Raw genomic sequence first — 18,851 nt, 5'->3', positions numbered from 1 at the left:
GGAATCACCACAGGATGAGGACACCTCATTTACACAGCAGAACCCCGGCTGGAAACACAGATATGGGAACTGCAGCTGATGGCAATTACCAGGGGAGAAAAGGAAACCGGCAAATCCCATCAGATGTGTCTAAAAATAGCCATTCCTAAGAGCCCCGAATGCAACCCTAAAAATGCACTTTCTAACAAGTTAAAGCATGCAGGGGTTTTTGTACAATGAAGGGGGTTTTTTTTGTGTCAAATGGAGCCAGGGCTCAGATGCTTCCCAGGAAAGCAGGGGAAATTATTTCTGTGGTTGCGGTGGATCAAGAAAAGCCTCCTGCTCTGCTGTGGTAAAACACCCATGTCTTTCCAACACAAACGGAATCACAGAATATCCTCAGCTGGAAGGGACCCACAAGGATCATCAGTGCAACTCCAGACCCTGCCCAGACACCCCAACAATCCCAGCCTGTGCATCCCTTGGAGTGTTGTCCAAACCCTCCTGGAGCTCTGGCAGCCTTGGGGCCAAGCACATTCCCTGGGCAGTGCCCAGATTAAATCCTATCACAAGGAAAAGCAAATTCAAACATTCCTCCTTGTATACATTTTAAGTCTAAAAATACCTATTTTCAATAAAGGCAAATTTTAGAACATTGCGAGTTCAATAAGACCTTATCCATGAGATTCCTGAGGTCCAGAATTACTTCTCCCTCCTACTGGGAGAAGAAGGAAAAGAGGAAAATGAAGAAGTCAGATAGTTTCAAATCAAATCAAATCAAATCAAATCAAATCAAATCAAATCAAATCAAATGTCTTTTGGGGAAAAAACCCTGACCAAACAACCAAAAGAAAAGGCTTTTGGAAACCACTCGGGAAGTTCTGAATGTGTCCCCAGGCAAATCCTATTCAGCATTATCTTAATCCAACTCATCAAGGAGTTTTCCACTGCACTCCATACCTGTGGGGCTCAGCTAATTGCTACATTGAGGTGGTCTCAGTGCTCTTTGAGTAATGAACAAGCAGCTATTTAAAGTTGGGGATCAGTGTGGAAAGGCTTTAAATAGCAACCTTTATTAGCTCCTGAGGAATTATGTCTGATCTTGTCCCTTCATTATGGGCAGGGGAACTGGGGGATCAAGCCCCAAGTCTTTCCTCACGGGCAGATGTTCCAACTTGCCAACTTTTCCATTCCTTTCAACTACTACACAAAGCTCTGCCACAAAGAAAAGAACCAAGAGAAACAAGGCTCTTTGAAACTAAAAATCCATTAAGTGACAAGGTCTTGCTAAGTCTTGATATCCAGCATGACTTGGCAATAAACACCCAGGGTTGCCCCGCTAAGAGACTGAAGTTGACTACAAAAAACTGGATTTTAGACAAAATCCCAATGGCTGAGCAGAGTTCTGGGCAAAAGATCAATGCCTACCTCCATTCAGATTATGCTGTGATCAGCCCCAACTCTTAAAAAAATCTTATCAACACAAATAGCAAATGGTTTCCTACCCATATTTAAAATCCCAAAGCATGTAGAAATCCCAGACCCCTGTCATGCAGATCCATTACTAACTTTCTATCAGGCAAACCCTGGTAAGTGTTGAAACAGAAACTAAACCCAAGGCATGGATCAACTGAACTTGGAAAAATCAGTCTTGGTAGTTCAGTACTGCCAAGTCACCTCACTCCATCTCTTTATTAGCTTTTTAACCCAAGGCAAAGATTTAATCACCTGCCCTTTCATGTTTGAAAGTTTATTTGGAGCTTTTTCAGTTAAGAAAATGAAAATTTATTCTAACTTCCTTCTTTAGATGAAGAGAAAATAAACAGGAAGACTGCTTGCTCTGATTAAGATATTGCTATAAGCAATACTAAAGACTTCTTTAAGATATATTATACTAATAAAAATCTCACTCCTTGGATGGGGACCAAAAGCTACCAGCAAGCTGGCAAATAACACAGAAGTATTCACTTAATGTATTTCAAAACACTGAAGTTATCAAATGTACATTAAACAGCCAGCTTACACTCTTAGCATTGGTGTTTTTATTCCTGCCTGGGCTTCTGCTAATTGATTTGCTAGGTAGTGTTAAAAAAACCTAAGCTGAAAATGTAACTAAAAATACCTTGACTAGCACTGTTATCACAGAACCCCAGAATGGTTTGGGTTGGAATGGACCTTAAAGACCATCCAGTACCACCCCTGCCATGGAAAGGAACAATTCCCACTGTCCCAGGTGGCTCCAAGCCCCATCCAGCCTGGCCTTGGACACTGCCAGGGACCCAGGGGAAGCCACAGCTGCTCTGGGCACCCTGTGCCAGGGCCTGCCCACCCTCACATGGAAGGATTTCTCCCCAATATCCCATCTAACCCTCCCTTCTGGTAATGGGAAGCCATTCCCAGTGCCCTGTCCCTCCATCCTTTGTCCAAGGTCCCTCTCCAGCTCTCCTGGAGCCCCTTTAGGCACTGGAAGTTGCCATCTATACTTTGATTTTAAAAGGAAGAATCATTATGGTGTACGGTCAAAAGCTGATGTTCAGCCATGACAAGAGAATTATCTATGTCTGAGAATGATCTCTAGCTGGACCTGATGACCCTAAAGGTCTTTTCCAGCCTTAAGGATTTTGGGTAGGGGCAGCACTGTTGGGGAACTGGTCTTTTGTTGCAGCAGCTGCCTCAGCAGCAGCCACCTGGGGGAATTGCACTCGTTCCCAGGACATTTCTGAGGAAAGCAGAGTTTCTGTGCAGCTCAGCCCTAAGGCTGTTCTTTATGCAAGTGCTGCTGCTCCATCACCATTTCTCAGAAACCAGGCAGGCTGAACCAATAATTAAGCACAAGAATCTCAAACCCCACCTGCACTCTAAAAAGCACAATTAAGGCTTTCAGCACTGATGCCAAGGAGGGTCCTGCAATTAGCAGCTTGGAGGTAGATGAAGTCTTGGGTAATTAACAAAACGCTGATGATAATTCAGATTTACAGCCCCCCTCCCCAAAGCTCCAGGAGCTGAAGACTCATCCAAAAGCAAGAGCAGAGTCAGCATCCCCTCTGCTGGCTTTAAACTGCTGCCTTGGGAAGGGCTGAGAGGTGGAAAGTAGGGATTCACTGACTCTTCCTCATCTGGTTTATCTCCTGATTAAGTCATGGCTATAGTGGCTATAGGATTCTCCCTTTAAATTACATTATGAATCACCAAGTGAAACACACAGTGGACAATAATTAGGGTCAAACATTTTCACAGGGAAAAATGAGTAATGCTTTAAGCAATCTGGCTATTAGGGCAACCTGTAAAATTTTCTGCAATGACTGGAAACCATTTGATCTTATGTTATTAGTCTGGTGAGATGGCAGCCATCAGGCCTCCATATTAATATGATTAATATTTCAGATCTATTCTTTATATTTCAGTCATTTTAATTACTTCAACAGCATCATTACCATAAAGAAACTATAGAAAGCCTGTTCAAATATAATACTGAGATAGATACGTATCTATCTCAAAATAAAAAGTGGTAATAACCCTTATTTTATCCACCATTAAGTGTAATCCCATTGATAAAAACTTAATAGGTTCCAAATGACCATCTTTGTGTATATCCCACCATTTTTTTTGGCTTGCTGCACCACAGTACAACTTGTTTAGCACAGGCAGCTGAGCAGCCCGGCTGAGGTCAAGCCAGTAATGGGAATTGCTGGATGACCTCTCTCTCCCCAAAGGCGAAGGAAGCTAAATAACAACAGAATTTCTATTCAAATCATGTGATTTTTGATTTTTCAGTTTTGAAAAAGGGAATTCTTAAAAACTGTACTTAACAATAGCTGTCTCTCCAACCATGAAACAGATACTTGAGATGCTCCAGACAAATCCATAGTCTAGCAGATGCCAGGGGACCTGCCAGAAGGCCACAGCAGCCTAAAAGCCCCAGGAGCACTCACTGCTGCTTGTGTTTAAGGCACCACAGGGAATGCCAGGGCCGGTGGCTTTGGGGATTTTGCAAAGGGGTGATGCAGTGCCAGATTTCGTGAGCAGAAGGTGACTCCAAGGGAAGTAAGGCAGCTCTGAAGCAGCAGCTATGCTATGAGAAATCCTGGGATTAGGTAACACCTTCATTAAGAATTATTTGTGTCTTTTATGACACTGCTTTTCATCTCTGGTGTTACTTCAGTGGAGGAAAGAACCAGCTCCCAGCACAGGCACTGCACTATCACCCAGTTCACTGGTGCAGGACACCACTGCTTTCACTGATCCAGCCTTGAAAACTCCCAAACAAGTCAGCTTTTGGTCAAACCACATCTGTAGAAGTGCAAAGAGGAAAGAAAGAAATACTGCCTTCTCTAGGTTATCTGCACAGGCCCCTTTGCAGACCCACACTGAGAAGTGACTGAAGCATTAAGCAAAATAACATTTTTCTAGTAGTCTGCCATAGTGTAAGGGGTTTAGGGTTTTTAAATGGATTTAAATGCCTAGTTCTCACTGCCAAACCAGTGAAATATCTCACTGCATGCATTGGGTTTGCACAGTTTGGTTTTTGGTAGTGGGGGGGCCACAGGGGTGGCTTCTGTGAGAAGCTGCTGGAAGCTTCCACCATGTCCAGCAGAGCCAGTCCCTGATGGCTCTGAAGCTGGGACATGCTGCTGGCCAAAACAGAGCCAACAAGAGAGATGCCTCTGGGATAACAGATTTAAAAAGAAAATCAAAACAATGTGGACAGGTTTTTCTTCGAGTCAGAGAAGAGGAGGAGGTGAGAACATGTGAGGGAGACACCAAGGTCAGTGGAGAAGGAGGGGCAGGAGGTGCTCCAGGGGCCAGAGCCGAGATTCCTCTGCAGCCATGGTGAGACCAGGGTGAAGCAGCTGTGCCCCTTGATGGGGATCCATGGGGGATGCAGAGATCCACCCCCAGCCCATGGGGATCCACGGGGGATGCAGAGATCCACCCCCAGCCCATGGGGATCCACGGGGGATGCAGAGATCCACCCCAGCCCATGGGGATCCACGGGAGATGCAGAGATCCACCCACAGCCCCTGGGGATCCATGGGGGATGCAGAGATCCACCCCCAGTCCATGGGGATCCACGGGGGATGCAGAGATCCACCCCCAGCCCATGGGGATCCACGGGGGATGCAGAGATCCACCCCCAGCCCATGGGGATCCACGGGGGATGCAGAGATCCACCCCAGCCCATGGGGATCCATGGGGGATGCAGAGATCCACCCCCAGCCCATGGGGATCCACGGGGGATGCAGAGATCCACCCCCAGCCCATGGGGATCCACAGGGGATGCAGAGATCCACCTACAGCCCCTGGGTGAGGTGCCCATGCTGGAGCAGGTGGATCCCTGGAGCAGGCTGTGTTCAGGAGAAGATCCCTGGAGCAGGCTGTGTTCAGGGAAGATCCCTGGAGCAGGCTGTGTTCAGGGAAGATCCCTGGGGGAGACTGTGTTCAGGGAAGATCCCTGGGGGAGGCTGTGTTCAGGGGAGGATCCCTGGGGGAGGCTGTGACTCAGGGAAGATCCCTGGGGGAGGCTGTGTTCAGGGAAGATCCCTGGGGGAGGCTGTGTTCAGGGAAGATCCCTGGAGGAGGCTGTGACTCAGGGAAGATCCCTGGAGGAAGCTGTGACTCAGGGAAGATCCCTGGGGGAGGCTGTGTTCAGGGAAGATCCCTGGAGGAGGCTGTGACTCAGGGAAGATCCCTGGAGCAGGCTGTGTTCAGGGAAGATCCCTGCTCCCAGGCTGTGTTCAGTGCAGCCCCAGTGCAGAGAGGCCCCTGCTCCCAGGCTGGAGCAGCCTGTCCTTGCAGGACTGCAGCCCATGGACAGAGAGCCCAGAGCAGCAGTTTTGGGAGGGCTCTGTGCCCGTGGCAGGGACTCACCTTGTGGCAGGTGAGGTTTGGCTGCTGCTCGTGGGAGTGGCCCCACGCTGGAGAAGTTCACAGGGAACTGTCTCCTGTGGAGGGACCCCAGGGTCTCACAGGGAAAGGACTCCTCTCCTGAGCAGGATGAAAATCTGGGAGATGAACTGACCGAAACCCCCACGCCCTGTCTCCCTGTGCTGTCGGTGGGAAGGAGGCAGGGGCTGGGGGGGGAAAGATGTTTTAAGGGCTAATTTTACTTCTCATGATCCTCCTCTCTGTTAATAGAAATAATAAATAAACAATGTACTTCGTACTTCTAAGCTGACTCTGTGAAATGTATAAATGAACATTCTTGAGTTGTAAGAGCTTTTCTTTGGTACAGATGGACCTGTAGAGCAGTTGGAATCCTACAAAATACAAGGCAGTACCCAGATGATGAATCACAGAATGGATGAGGTTGGAAAAGATCTCCCAAGACCACTGAGCTCAACCATCATCACTGTGTTCACCACTAAACCTCCTCCCCAATGTGCCACATGCACATGGTTTTTGAACACCTCCAAGGATGGAGACTCCACCACTGTCCTGAGCAGCCCCTGCCAAGGCCTGAGCACCCTTTCCATGGAGAAATTCCTGCTGCTGTCCACCCTGAGCCTCCCCTGGCCCAGTCTGAGGCCTCCTGTCCCTGTTCCTGGAGCAGAGCCCGACCCCCCGGCTGTCCCCTCCTGTCAGGAGCTGTGCAGAGCCACAAGGTCCCCCTGAGCCTCATTTTCTCCAGGCTGAGCCCCTGCCCAGCTCCCTCAGCCCCTCCTGGTGCTCCAGACCTTGCCCCAGTTCCCTTCCTTAGCTCCAGCCTCTCAGTATCTTTCTTGTCGTTAAGTTCCCCAAACTGACCCAGTTCAGATTCTTCAGCTCATGCTTTTAAAATAACATTTTCAAAACGAATTAGAAGTCTCCTTCAGCCAGCAACCTGCAAAACTTCTTACCCAAAGAGCTGTGGATGAAAAGGCCTATGTGGATCGAAGGAAAAATTTTTAAGTGAATTTTCTGCAAGAAAATCTCTGTGACAGCTGATTATCTCAAAGGCACATCCAGCTCAGGGAGTCTCACCAAAGGCAGCCAAGGAGAGGATAGGATCAGTGGGAAGTGCCATATTCTTACCCTGCTCATATTTTCCCTTTACATCTCACTGTGACTGATGTTCTTCCCAATTCTCCCTTGGATCAGGCATTAGCCCAACCCTAACACAACTAATGCCCAACTCTAACACAACTTCAGAGCACTTCTGGGACAGGGGATGAGAGGGAAAAGAATCAAAAGCAAGAAAAAGTCAAATTATCACAGGGACAAATGGGAGCTTCCTCCTAACCGGAAGGAGTGAAAGGCCCGAACTGGAGGAGCAGTGATGTCCATGAGGTCCACAGGTTCCAGAGGGAGCCCCAGCAGGAAGCTCTGCCTGGAGACAGGACAGCACATGGAACAACATCACAGCTGAGATGGACATGATACCCAGAGTAACACCACACCAGTTCAGAAGGCTGCAAGCATCCACCCTTCCTGTCCTTTAGCCCAACCTTTTATCCCCTCATGTTCACAGATTGCACTGTGTGCCTCTGCTTCCTTTGGTGGCTGCTCAGTGCCCCTGGGCACTCCATGGCTCATTGCTGTCAGTGCTGCTCACCTGCTCCTCACAGCTGAGCCCACTGGGGATGAGGCTCCCACAGCCCCATCCCAATCACCACACACTGAGTGCCTACAGGACAGGGGCAGCTCCCAGCCACCACCAAGCTCTGGGGCTGGTCACAGCCTGGCAGGGCTGGAGCAGGGACAGGGGCTTCTCCAGCCACACCAGATGGATCCCAGGCCTGAGTCCCTTGAGTGTTCCATGTCACCATCACAGCACAACAGAGTCACGGGAGAGCTGCCTCAAGGATGGGAACGAGCTTTCAGCAACCTCTCACAGAAACAGGTCCCCCCTCAGTAACTCCATGGCAAGCACTCTCAGACAGAATTTCTCATCAAAATTATATTTTTGTAGCTGGGAAGAGCAGCAGCATCTGGATCAGTTTCACTGTGGAACACATGAGCCTGTTTCCAACGTGGCTTCTACCTCCCAGCACTGGATACCCCTACAAAAGGGATACTGGGTGTGCCAAGGAAACTGAAATCTAGCAGTTGGTTGCCTCAGTGTTAGACTGAGATCTGCAGTAGGCATCTTGAGCAGTTGTTAGCAGCACTGTTCATTTAAGATTTTTTCTTTTAGGGATCCATATTTCAGCCACATGAAGACTTGCACACGCAGCTTGTAGGATGTGGAGGATTGGCCAACTCTTGACCTACTTTTCCCAGGTTGTCAGGCTGGAAAAGGGGAGCAGTTTAGCTTGTTTTCCCCTTGCAAAAATCAGGAGCTGCTCCAGGGCCTTGCAGGAAGAGCCTTATCTGATGGCACTCCACCAGGCAAGTGCACTGTAGCTAAATCCAGAGAAAAGCTGGATGAGTCCTCAATGAGCTGCTGTAACACAAACCATAGTACAAGGAGGCAAATCTCCAATTCCTTCCTTTCAGCTAGGCCAGGTTTAAAACCCTGCCTGGACTGCCATGACATGGGTTTAACCAAGCCAGCTTCAACCCCAGGAGCTCTGGCTCTTGGGGAGCAGCCCCAGGGGACAGGGGTGTGAGGGATGAACAGTGCATGCTGGACATCCCTTCCTCGTTCCCAGCTCCCACGGCCAGACAGGCAAAGGTGTGCTCCCATCCCAGTTTCCTCTGGAGATGCAGGAAGGGCATCTCCTGAACTTGGGGGGATGTCCACAGCTGGCTGCAGTGGCATGGGCTGACCACGCCAAGAGCCACCCAGGAGCTGCTTCCCAGCTCTATCTGGGCAAGTTTTGCAACCAGAGCTGAGCTCTGGGGACTGCACTGCAACCAGAACTTGTTTATCTGAGCAGCTTAGCTGCAGTGGAGATGCATCCTTGATTCCAACGGCATGGGCAGCAACTGGGAGAGAAGCTGAGCACCAGTGCTGTGAACTATCAAGCTTTAAACGTTTTTAAGAAGGGAATTTTTTCCTATAAACACCCAGAATGACATTGTTCATTACCATGGCGTCAAAAGAAGATGAAGCAAGGAAAAGCTGCAAATCCCAAACAGGATTAAGCAAGATCAGTGATTGTTAAGAGCAGAGTCACACAACTGGTTTCCTCTGTAGATACTACTGTTTGTTGTGAAAGCCAGGACACTTAAATACATGTTTAAAGATAGAAGATAAATTTTACAATGCTTTTTCTAACCCAATTTTCCACCAAGAACCTTGAAAGTCCAGAAGGGGAGAGATGCCATGGAAAGGAGATCCAGTTTGCAAGAATTTCTCTTCCACAATGCTGCAGTTTGGGACTCTGTTGTTTTGTTTGGTTTTTTGTTTTCTTCCCTACAAGTTCTTGTACTGTCATGGAAGTAAGGAAAAGCTCTACAGTTTGGGTGGCATCTGAGTAGACTCAAAACTACACATCTGCTATATAGGAGCTCACTGGGCCAGAGATCCAGTCAGATAAGTGATTTTACAATCAGCAGCAAGCTAAGCAATTAAGATAATTAAATCTTCACCAAAACCATGTAGATTTTCTGATTTTTGGCCTTGTAATAGCTTTATGTAGCAGGTTTTGGGCAGCAGGGGCATAGAATCCTAGAATGGTTTGGGTTGAAAGGCGCTGTAAAGCTCTGCCTGCCATGGGCAAGGACACCTTCCACTATCCCAGATTACTCCAAGTTCTGTCCAACCTGGCCATGGACACTTCCAGGGATCCAGGGGCAGCCACAGCTGCTCTGGGCACCCTGTGCCAGGGCCTCCCCACTCTCACAGGGGACAATTTCTTCCTAATATATATTTTTTTTTTTGTCCTCTTTTTCACTGAACTGTGTTTCTGCCAATTGTCTGACCCCAATCCCAATGACATCTGGCAGAGGGATACAGCAGAAAAGAAGGGAAGGTGTACAGCACAAGGTGGGTATAGCTTTATTCCTGACTGTCCTACTCTGCTACAATTAACTGGCAATAAACTACAGTAATTTTCTCCAACTGAGCCCATTTGCCTATAGGGGTGAGAGGTGAGAGCTGTCCATGTCCTCATGTGACCCTTTCATCATGTTCTGTCCCCATCCTGTTGACAGAGGGAGTGACAGCAGCCAGCCAAGGTCACCCAGCACCCATCTGCTGCACTTACTCAGCTCACAAACCTCCCAGGCTGGACAGGAGCTGAGCACACCTACCAGAGCAGCAGCCTCTAAATCAGGATTTAAACCTTTGTAAAGCTGCAGCTGCATCACCTGCATGTTGACAGGAGGGAATCCAGGGTGTGGGAGTCACCCAGACAAGGACACTAAAACTGAAACAAGTGACACCAGTAAAGGAAGGACTTCTAGAGAAGCAACAGTAAACCTGAAATAAGAAGGGACTTAAATGAACTGCTGCGAAAGAAAGGATCTGCCCTCAAACCTCTTTTGCCCCCTTCCCACCATCCTGGGTGGTGAGTTCTACAGGAAATCTCATTTATCACTCCCACACAGATTCACAGAATGACAAAATGGCCATTCATGAAGAGCTCAAGAAATCTCAGAAAACTTTCTAGAAATACTGGCTATCTGCCCAGCCAGGGCTTGAGGAGACAGAGGTGTGGATGGCCATGCCAGAGGAGCCAGTGCCTCCATGCCACCCGTTGTGAGGGGCACCACACACACCAGACCTGCCAGCCAAAACCCAGCACAGGGAGAGTTCAGAGCCCCCAGATGAAAAATATCATACAAAGCACTTCAGCGTATTTCATAAACTTAGATTTGCTCAGATCTCTAAGAGCTGTTCCAGAAAGTCTTGGAAAGCCTGATATGGAAAAAAAAGAAGAGCAAAACAAAATCCCTCATGTTGCCCCAGGCTCCAGCACGCCACAATGTAAAGTTAACTCTCTTGTTACCAGAGCACCTCTAGTTCATAACCTGGAGCAAAAACAACAGAAAAAAATTAAGGGCAGCCCTCCAGAAGAGTTAACAGTTTGGGAGTGTCTGTGAGGGAAGTGAAATTCAGGCACCCACCCCAAACAGGGCTCACACATGTCACAGCCATCTTCCTGTCCTTGAGAAAAAAACCTGATGGAAAAGTTCAGCAATTCCCTCAACAAGTTTCATTCTTGGCAAATCAAATAGAACAAATATATATATAAGTGTATCTATATCTATATATATATAGATAGATATGTATGTATATAAATATATAAAATATATCTATATCTACATATCTATCTATGTATAGGTTGGCACAATCAAGTGTAAAGCCCTTCCCCACTCATAGCTTCAAACACCTCCCCACAGTAATTAACACAATCATTCACTTCATCAAGTAGCTGCCAGGCTCCCATGACAGGAAATAAAAACACTTCTAATTTTCAAAAAAAAAGAAAAAAAAAAAGAAGAAAGAAGAAACAATCTGTTTTTTTCTCACTTTGGGGGATTTGCCAGGACCCCAAGGACTAGCCCTGGGTCCTTGAAGCTCACCCAGAGATGCCCCAGCCTGGGGATGCCTCAGGCTACTGAGCTCTGGCAGTTGTCCCAGACAAGAAGCCAAGCAGGTTTCAATGGCCTTCTACAGCATCACTCTGGCAGGTTTTATCAAAATAAAAAGTTCTTCCTGAGCAGCTTCTTGATTTTGATGACTTGCTAAGATAAAAGGATTTTTTTTTCTAGAAAAAAAGATACAATTATATTGAAGGATAATATTTGAAATTTATACTATAGGGCCATATTTGCTCTGATACACAAAGTTGCCACGATCTTCTGGATTTCATCACCCTTTCCATACTCCCTTTAATGTCATATCATGGGGTCCCCACTTCAACCTCCCCTTTTTCCCCTGCCCATGCTGCCCACACTGCCTCATGACAGACTCCTGTATCCAAGAACCTGTGTAGAACCTGTGTCTTTCCATTTAACTCATCCTCTTACTCACACCAACTCATGGGCTCCTTGTTCCACTCTTCCAGCACCTTTCCCAAGGCCTTCTTATCTAAAGACCACCGTATGTATGAAATTATACTTATCTATATGCACACATACACACACCACTGCATCTTCCCTGCGTGCTCCTTCCCCTTATCCCACAGGGGATGACAGACTCCTAATTCCCTCTTTTCCCCTTTGCCAGGGCTCCCTTCTCTTCCCTTGTACTTGTGGCTGTTGAACATCCCCCTCCTCAAGTAACCCTCCTGCAATTTTAGCTTCAACAGTAACTTCAATTATGAAAACCCCCTGAAGGAAAGCTGTGGGTCAGAGCAGTTGCTGTACTTCTATCCAAAAGTACTTTCCAGGAGTTGGGAAACACTTTTATGTGTTTCATAAACACATAAAAGTCCAATCAGGTTGATGGGAGAGCAGGAGCCAAACGCCACACTAATCCTCCCTGCCCCCAGCCTGCAAGCACTGGGAAAAGGGAGAGAAATGCTGACAGACCTAAGGAAGAAGGAATACTCTTTTTGCAGATTCAGCCAATATTCTCTCCTTCTTCCCTCCTTAAGAGCAGAGCAGAGATATTCTTCCTAGTGGTTTCCTGTTCATCTCTGAAGTCCAGAGGCTCAGCAGCCTCCCAGAAAGAGGAAGAAGTGCTGGTGTCATCCATCTCCCCACCACAAGATCTGCTGGCCCATTTGGGTGTTTGGTTTTTTTTTTTATTGCCTTACATTTTTTCTGCTTTTTTGCACTGACTCAGCAGAGAGAGAGCTCTGGGCTCTTTCTTTCCCCCAGCAAACCACAGCCCTGTGAGGTGGCAGCAATTTCCAGTTTCACTGCACTCACACAGCACTTCTGACTGAGCCAAAAAGCTAATTGTAGGTGTTGCTGGCTTGTAGGTAAATCATTTACCTCGCTCAGCCCTTCTGGATCAATGGAAAGAAGGACCGGCAGGTCTGCTCTCTGAGTGAGAGTGAGCAGTGACACGGGGACACTGCCCTGGCTTTAACAAGACAGACAGAAAGCCACCACCAGCCCACTGACAACCACTTCAACCACTTCATGCACACTGAATCACCATCTCCCTCTCCCTGCCCAGGCTCAAAGAAGAAAAGCAAAACAGAGAGAGAGATACTCACGCATGTCACCAATGGCTCCTTTGGTGACATTTGTGGCTTTCCTTACTGTCACAGTGAATATGTGTGAGTACTGGTGTTCCACCTGAAAGTCAGATAGTGAGAGGTGATTAAGCTCCAGAACCAAAAAACACCCCCTCTATCAAAATAAGGTTTCATTTTGTCCAAAAACACAGAGAGAGAAATCACCCAGTCAAAACGTAAGGGAAACTCATACTGGATAGAGCATCCTAAAGCTGAACTGCACCCTGGAGCTTTACCAAGAGGTACCTGCACTGGGGCTGCTGGATTTTCCTGCAGCCACACCTACTAATCTCAACCAACAACACTCCTCCTCACCACAGAACCTGCTCCAAGGCGTTTAGTCAGGCAGGAACCATCTGAATATGGCAAGGGAAAAATAAAAATGGGCTATTTTACAGTTTGTCTTGGTAATTGCCTTCCCCTGCGAAAAAGAATGACAGGAATTACTTCAAAGTCTGTGTTCTGGAGCAGATAAATGCACAGTGAACACACAAGGGGTAGAGTTGGTGCTGCACCTTCTAGTACACATCGATATTCAGTGTGAAAGCAGCCTCAAGACAATGTAAGGAAGGTACAAAGCAAGCTGTTAAAACAGTCACCAGCACCTTTCATGCACTTTCTGGAGGTGCCCGCTTCCTGCAAAGCCCAAACACACAGCAGGAGCTGCCTTCCGAGGAGCACGTGTGTCCTCGACAAACCAGGGAAGTAGGAAAAGATGGGAAATTAAGAAACAAAAAGCAAAAGCCTTAATAAAAGAGCTCATTAACTCGGCTGCACTGTGGCTTTATCTACATAGCCCTGAGTTTGACCAACCTGTTGGATACCACTGAGAATCACCAGTGCAGACTGCAGGGCAGCCAATACTGCCTTTACAGGGACACAGAGATTGGAAGGAAATGTGAGGTATTAAAGCCATGATCAGGTCTCACACAATTGTATATTTTCTATCTTTTCCTAACCACCCACTGACCTTGTGAAGGACATTCAAATAAACTCAGTCACTGGGACCAAAACAACCAGGGAGAAGGCCACCATCAGGAAATTCACTGAAATTCATTCAAAATCATAGATAATACCCTTGCTATGGGACATGCTTATTCAGGCTCTGCCTGCTGCTTTTCTGCTCTTTTTTCATCTGGATCCTTCCCCTTTTTTTTCAGAACTGGTTGTTTCAGCTAAGCCTCCTTATTTTGTGTCTACAGCTCACACCCAGAGACCTGAGCCAAACTGGATCCCTCACATATGAATAAAGAAAGAAGTTAAGATCTTATAGGTTACACACCATTTTCTCAAAAAAGAAAGAAAAAGAAAAAAAAAAAAAAAAAAAAAAAAAAGGAAAGCCAAAACTAATCTTCTAAAGACAGCAAAGTGACTTGTGAGCGCTTCAGTGGCATTTGAGTCAGGAGTCATTAAAAAGCACCTCCAGTGACACCAACACAACTCCTGCAGCAGCCTGAGGTGTGCCAAGGCACAGCCACATCCCTGTGGCAACGCCTCCAGGAGAAAACACCCACAGCCACCCAGGGGTGACTTCACTGCAGCCATGCCTGACCCAGACACTGAGTTTATCTGCTTTATCTGGCTGGAATCACCCCCACGCCGTGCCAGCTGCTGCAGGATCCAGCCAGGACTGTCTGCCTGGTTCCTGAATTTTCCCCTGGCACCCACAGGAGTTATCTGGAACCAAGACCAAATGAGCAGGCGGGGGGAAACTGTGGCAATGCCAGCTGTGGGGCACTGAAAGCATCCTGGCACAGCAAGGGTTCAGCACCCACAGGGAAAGGGGAATTCAGGCTCTTCCCAATAGTCCCAGTGGGATGTTGCTCACCTCATCAGCCCCAGCAGAGAGGGTTCAGCTGTGGGAAGCCAGAGTTCCTAAGGAGTAACACCTATTTCACAGCCTTCCATGGGCTGACATGAAGACATCCCAATGACTGAGTGACATCCATCACCTTCTGCACTGCAGCTTCCATGATGGATGAAGGATGTGACTTCAGCCTGAACAAATTTCTGCCTCTGCTACAGGCCAAAAAGAAGCCCAAAGTTTTCCTCCACAGTGGGGTAAATGGGGATTTTCATGGCTATCTGAGAAGGGCTGGGAACACAACTATGTAAAGCCATCCCACTCTGTCTGATTGTTTCATTTACCCTGCCCCAAGAACTTTTACAAGCTGTGACTCTCCATAAACCACGGGCTCTTGCTGCCCCCTATTTCCAGTTTGCTGTCTGAGAAGGTTCAAAGCTGCTTTATTATCTCCCTATTTTATTATCTCCCATGTATGTCAGATTGATGAAGTTCGTTTCACAACTGGCCTCAGTTTCTTCACACAGACTGAAGCATTTCCTTTGTCATACCCAACCTTGTAATTAAAAGATACAGCTCAAAGTACAAACCCACCATCCTCCTCCTTTTTCTCAGCTGTCAAGAAAGACACTCCTCACTGGAGACCTCAAATCAGAGATCACTGAGCATTTAAGAGTGGAGTTATAATTAAGTGACAAGGATGGGACATGGGCATGCTGGGTTTAGTTCTCAGCTGATAGGTGAAGTTCATGTGCAATTCTGATGTCCCACACCTCTGGCAGGAAAAGGGGGATACTACACAATATTCCCTGATAACAAGCACTCTGTAAAGTAATTTGCTTGCATCTCCCATATGCCTAAACTGATATTCCTAAATTCTTATGCCTACCATCAAAGCAAGGCTAAGCCACCACTTCCCAGTTTGCTCTTCACAGCAGCACAGAGATCACCTATTTCTATTACAAGTTCATAACTGTTTTACTAATGACTTCACAAAAAATTGCTTTTTATTGACTTAAGCAGCAACCTCCATCATTCCAGCTGTTGTACTGCCAGGACAATTAAGTCTGGTTTAAGACTGGGATCCTCTGAAAGGCATGTGAAAACACAGAGGCCTGGCAAAACAGAAAAGCAGTATCTTCTTTCCCTGAGCCTCACCCAAAACAACACACTGAGGATTAGAATTATACACAGTTATTAAAATTTGGCCATAGTTATACACTTGGAAGAAATTTGCCACTACTGAAATAAACAATCTCCCTCTTAGTAAAGAAAAAATAAATATACAGATACGCACAGGAAGCTCGAAAGTCTAGATCTCTTCTTACACCAAAATAAATGTTTTTCGTGCAAATTAAGTGCAAAGGGAAATTAGGGCAATTTTCCACTCAGGGTCCAGTTTCTAAGGAGATCAAAAGGCCTAAATGTCCATATTTCAGAAGCCTTTTCTTAGTTAGTTTTTTCAGTAGGAGTTCTGATGAAGGCCCCTGAAAACACAATGAGAAATGTATTGACTCTGAAGGCCTTTACAAATCCAGCCCTTGCTAGTTTAGATGACTAAGATGAATTTTCTCAAGTGACTTATGTTCACCTTCACCTTAAGTCTTGATAAAAATCTGTACAAATACCTCAAGTACTTCTGAAAAACAGATGATGGTAAATAAATCACTTAAACGTTGCAACACTGAGAGGGGCAACATCTACATTCCTTTAAAAATCTAGGATAGGTTACAAATTTCAAAAGCTCACAATCAACTCCAGTGCAAGGTGTCCCTGCCCATGGCAGTGAGGTGGGGATGAGCTTTAAGGTCCCATCTAACTCAATCCATTCTGGGATTCTATGGATTTAAAAAACTAAAATACACCATGCAAAGTGACCTGCTTTACACATGTGTTTCATTTCACTTCCTCTTCCTCCATAAATTTAGAGAGGAAACGAGAAAAACCAAAAACTTTTCACCATGCCCTGTCTGAATATGGGTTTTCTGAGTTATGGAAACTCGGGTGGACAGTGTTCACTGTTCAATCCACAGCATTTTCCATGACTGCGCGGCCATGGTTCAGCATCTCCTGTTTTCACACCTCAGCTCTCCTTTGTTCCTCTCTCACCTTTGAGTGCTTTCCTTCCCCTCAGTAAAATTTCCCTAATTATCTGCTTTGCCCTCTTTTAGGGAAAAACACCACCCCCTTCCCACCAGGGGCTGGGACACGGCCCCAGGATCTCCGGGAACATGGGCGGGTTTTGCCCTTCCGGACGTGCCCAGCGAGGCAGGGATTTGCATGTGCTCAAAATCACATTTGTCATATTCCAGAATGCTGAGTCACAGAGCAGAGCTCCACCAGGACCCTGGCATTCCGTGTGCCAGGCAGTCAGGCAGACTGCACAGGTATTAAATGGGTTTACTTCCTTCGTGTTAAGGACACTTGAGCTAACAATGGAGCTGGACAAACGAAAATATTTGCCTGTTTACTTAAGTCATTGATTTTCATGGAATTCCATGCTCTTCTTTCACAGGGTATTACAGTTAAGATGAACTTTTGTGCCCACACACAAATTTTATCTTGAAGTGTTTATTCCATTGTTATAATATTTATCCTCCATATCAAAGTAAATGAAGAGAGGTATTACACACTTTAATTCTCTGCATTCTTTGAATACTCAGTTCTGTCTGCATCTGCAGCAGCTTTCTGAAAATCTTAATTTATACCTCAGAGTCTTTCATAAAATGAACATCTTAATTTATACCTCAGAGTCTTTCAAAAAACACACAACAGTCAGCACAAGGACTTCTGGAAAATGCAGAATCCTTTTGAGCAATTTAATGCCAAATATGATTTAAATCCAGTAATTTTGCATTGATGTGAGCCTGCTGCCCATGACTGCTCAAAATTGCAATAAAACTTTCCACGGGATTTCAGTTTTCAAATTAAAAAAACTTCAAAGATTTCCGTTCACTTTCCAAGCAATTAAAGGATCAGCTCTTGCATGAACAGTGTTGATTCTGGAATTAGCAACATTCCCACAGCAACAGTTCAGCATTCCCAGGGAGCTATAACTACATTTACTACACACACTTTTTATTTACTATATTATATATGTAGGACAGCTAGATTTTGTTTATTATTGGTATAAAAAAGTCCTTTTATGTAAGTGATTTAATAAAATATATAACCGAGTGCCTCAGAAACCACTCCCATAAAGGTACAGATCATTCCAAGCAATCCATCCAGGAGAGGGCACTGATGCTGAAAGGAATTAAGTCAGTATTGTCTTAACACAGACATCACCCTGAGGTTTGTCCTCCCTCCCAGCAGTTCACAGGACTGGGCAGGGAGTAGAAGCCAGTTTGACATCTGCTGGCTGCACACTGGTGTGGAGGATGTGAGTGCATGGGGCACAAACCACAGGGCTGATAAGAGATCACTTGTAGGAAGCACAGGGAGTATTTTTAGCCATGCAAAAGTAAACCACTGTGACAAGTGCGTGGCAGCTATCTCTGGGGACACCTCACTGTTGCTGCTGTCAGCCCGGGACTGTGACGAGCAGCCCCTGTATAGGAACACACCCAGTGTGGCTCTGGATTCTGGCTTGGGCAGGAATTGCCATTCCAGTGTTTGCTTTGGAAACTCACTTCCAGCACAGCTGCATTCAGAGGCTGCTGAGCCACTGAGGGCAGCTCTGCTCCCATTTCCCTCCTCCTTCCCTTGCTCCTACTTCTACACGTCCACAGGATGAGCTCACCTTCCCCTGAGCTCAACAGCATAGAATGGATTTTCTACCCCTTCCATGGAATCCCAGAGAGGTTTGTGCTAGGAGGGACCCTAAAGCCCACCCAGTGCCACTCCAGACCATGGGCAGGGACACCTTCCACTGTCCCAGGCTGTTCCAAGCCCTGGCCAGCCTGGCCTTGGACACATTCAGGGATGCAGGGGTAGCCACAGCTTCTCTGGGCACCCTGTGCCAGGGCCTGCCCACCCTCACAGGGAAGGATTTTTCCCTAAGAAATTTTTGTCTAATTTTGTATTGGACAGGTTTTTTGCTCATTCAGCAGGATCCATTGGCTCACTGC

At 46.5% G+C, this 18,851-nt stretch overlaps 1 protein-coding gene across 1 annotated transcript in view; it reads right to left on the bottom strand.

The window, feature by feature from the left end:
- The window catches only part of PLA2G4A (phospholipase A2 group IVA), a 70,142-nt gene that overhangs the window by 34,587 nt on the left and 16,704 nt on the right, over positions 1-18,851 (bottom strand). The window contains exon 4 of the mRNA XM_077785514.1: positions 12,957-13,038. Coding sequence (XP_077641640.1) covers positions 12,957-13,038 — 82 coding nt within the window. The remainder of the gene's footprint in view (positions 1-12,956; positions 13,039-18,851) is intronic.

Source organism: Lonchura striata, chromosome 9 (assembly GCF_046129695.1).
Source record: "Lonchura striata isolate bLonStr1 chromosome 9, bLonStr1.mat, whole genome shotgun sequence".
Taxonomy (NCBI): domain Eukaryota; kingdom Metazoa; phylum Chordata; class Aves; order Passeriformes; family Estrildidae; genus Lonchura; species Lonchura striata.
Note: the sequence above shows the minus strand (reverse complement) of the source record. Positions and strands in the feature narration are given on the sequence as shown.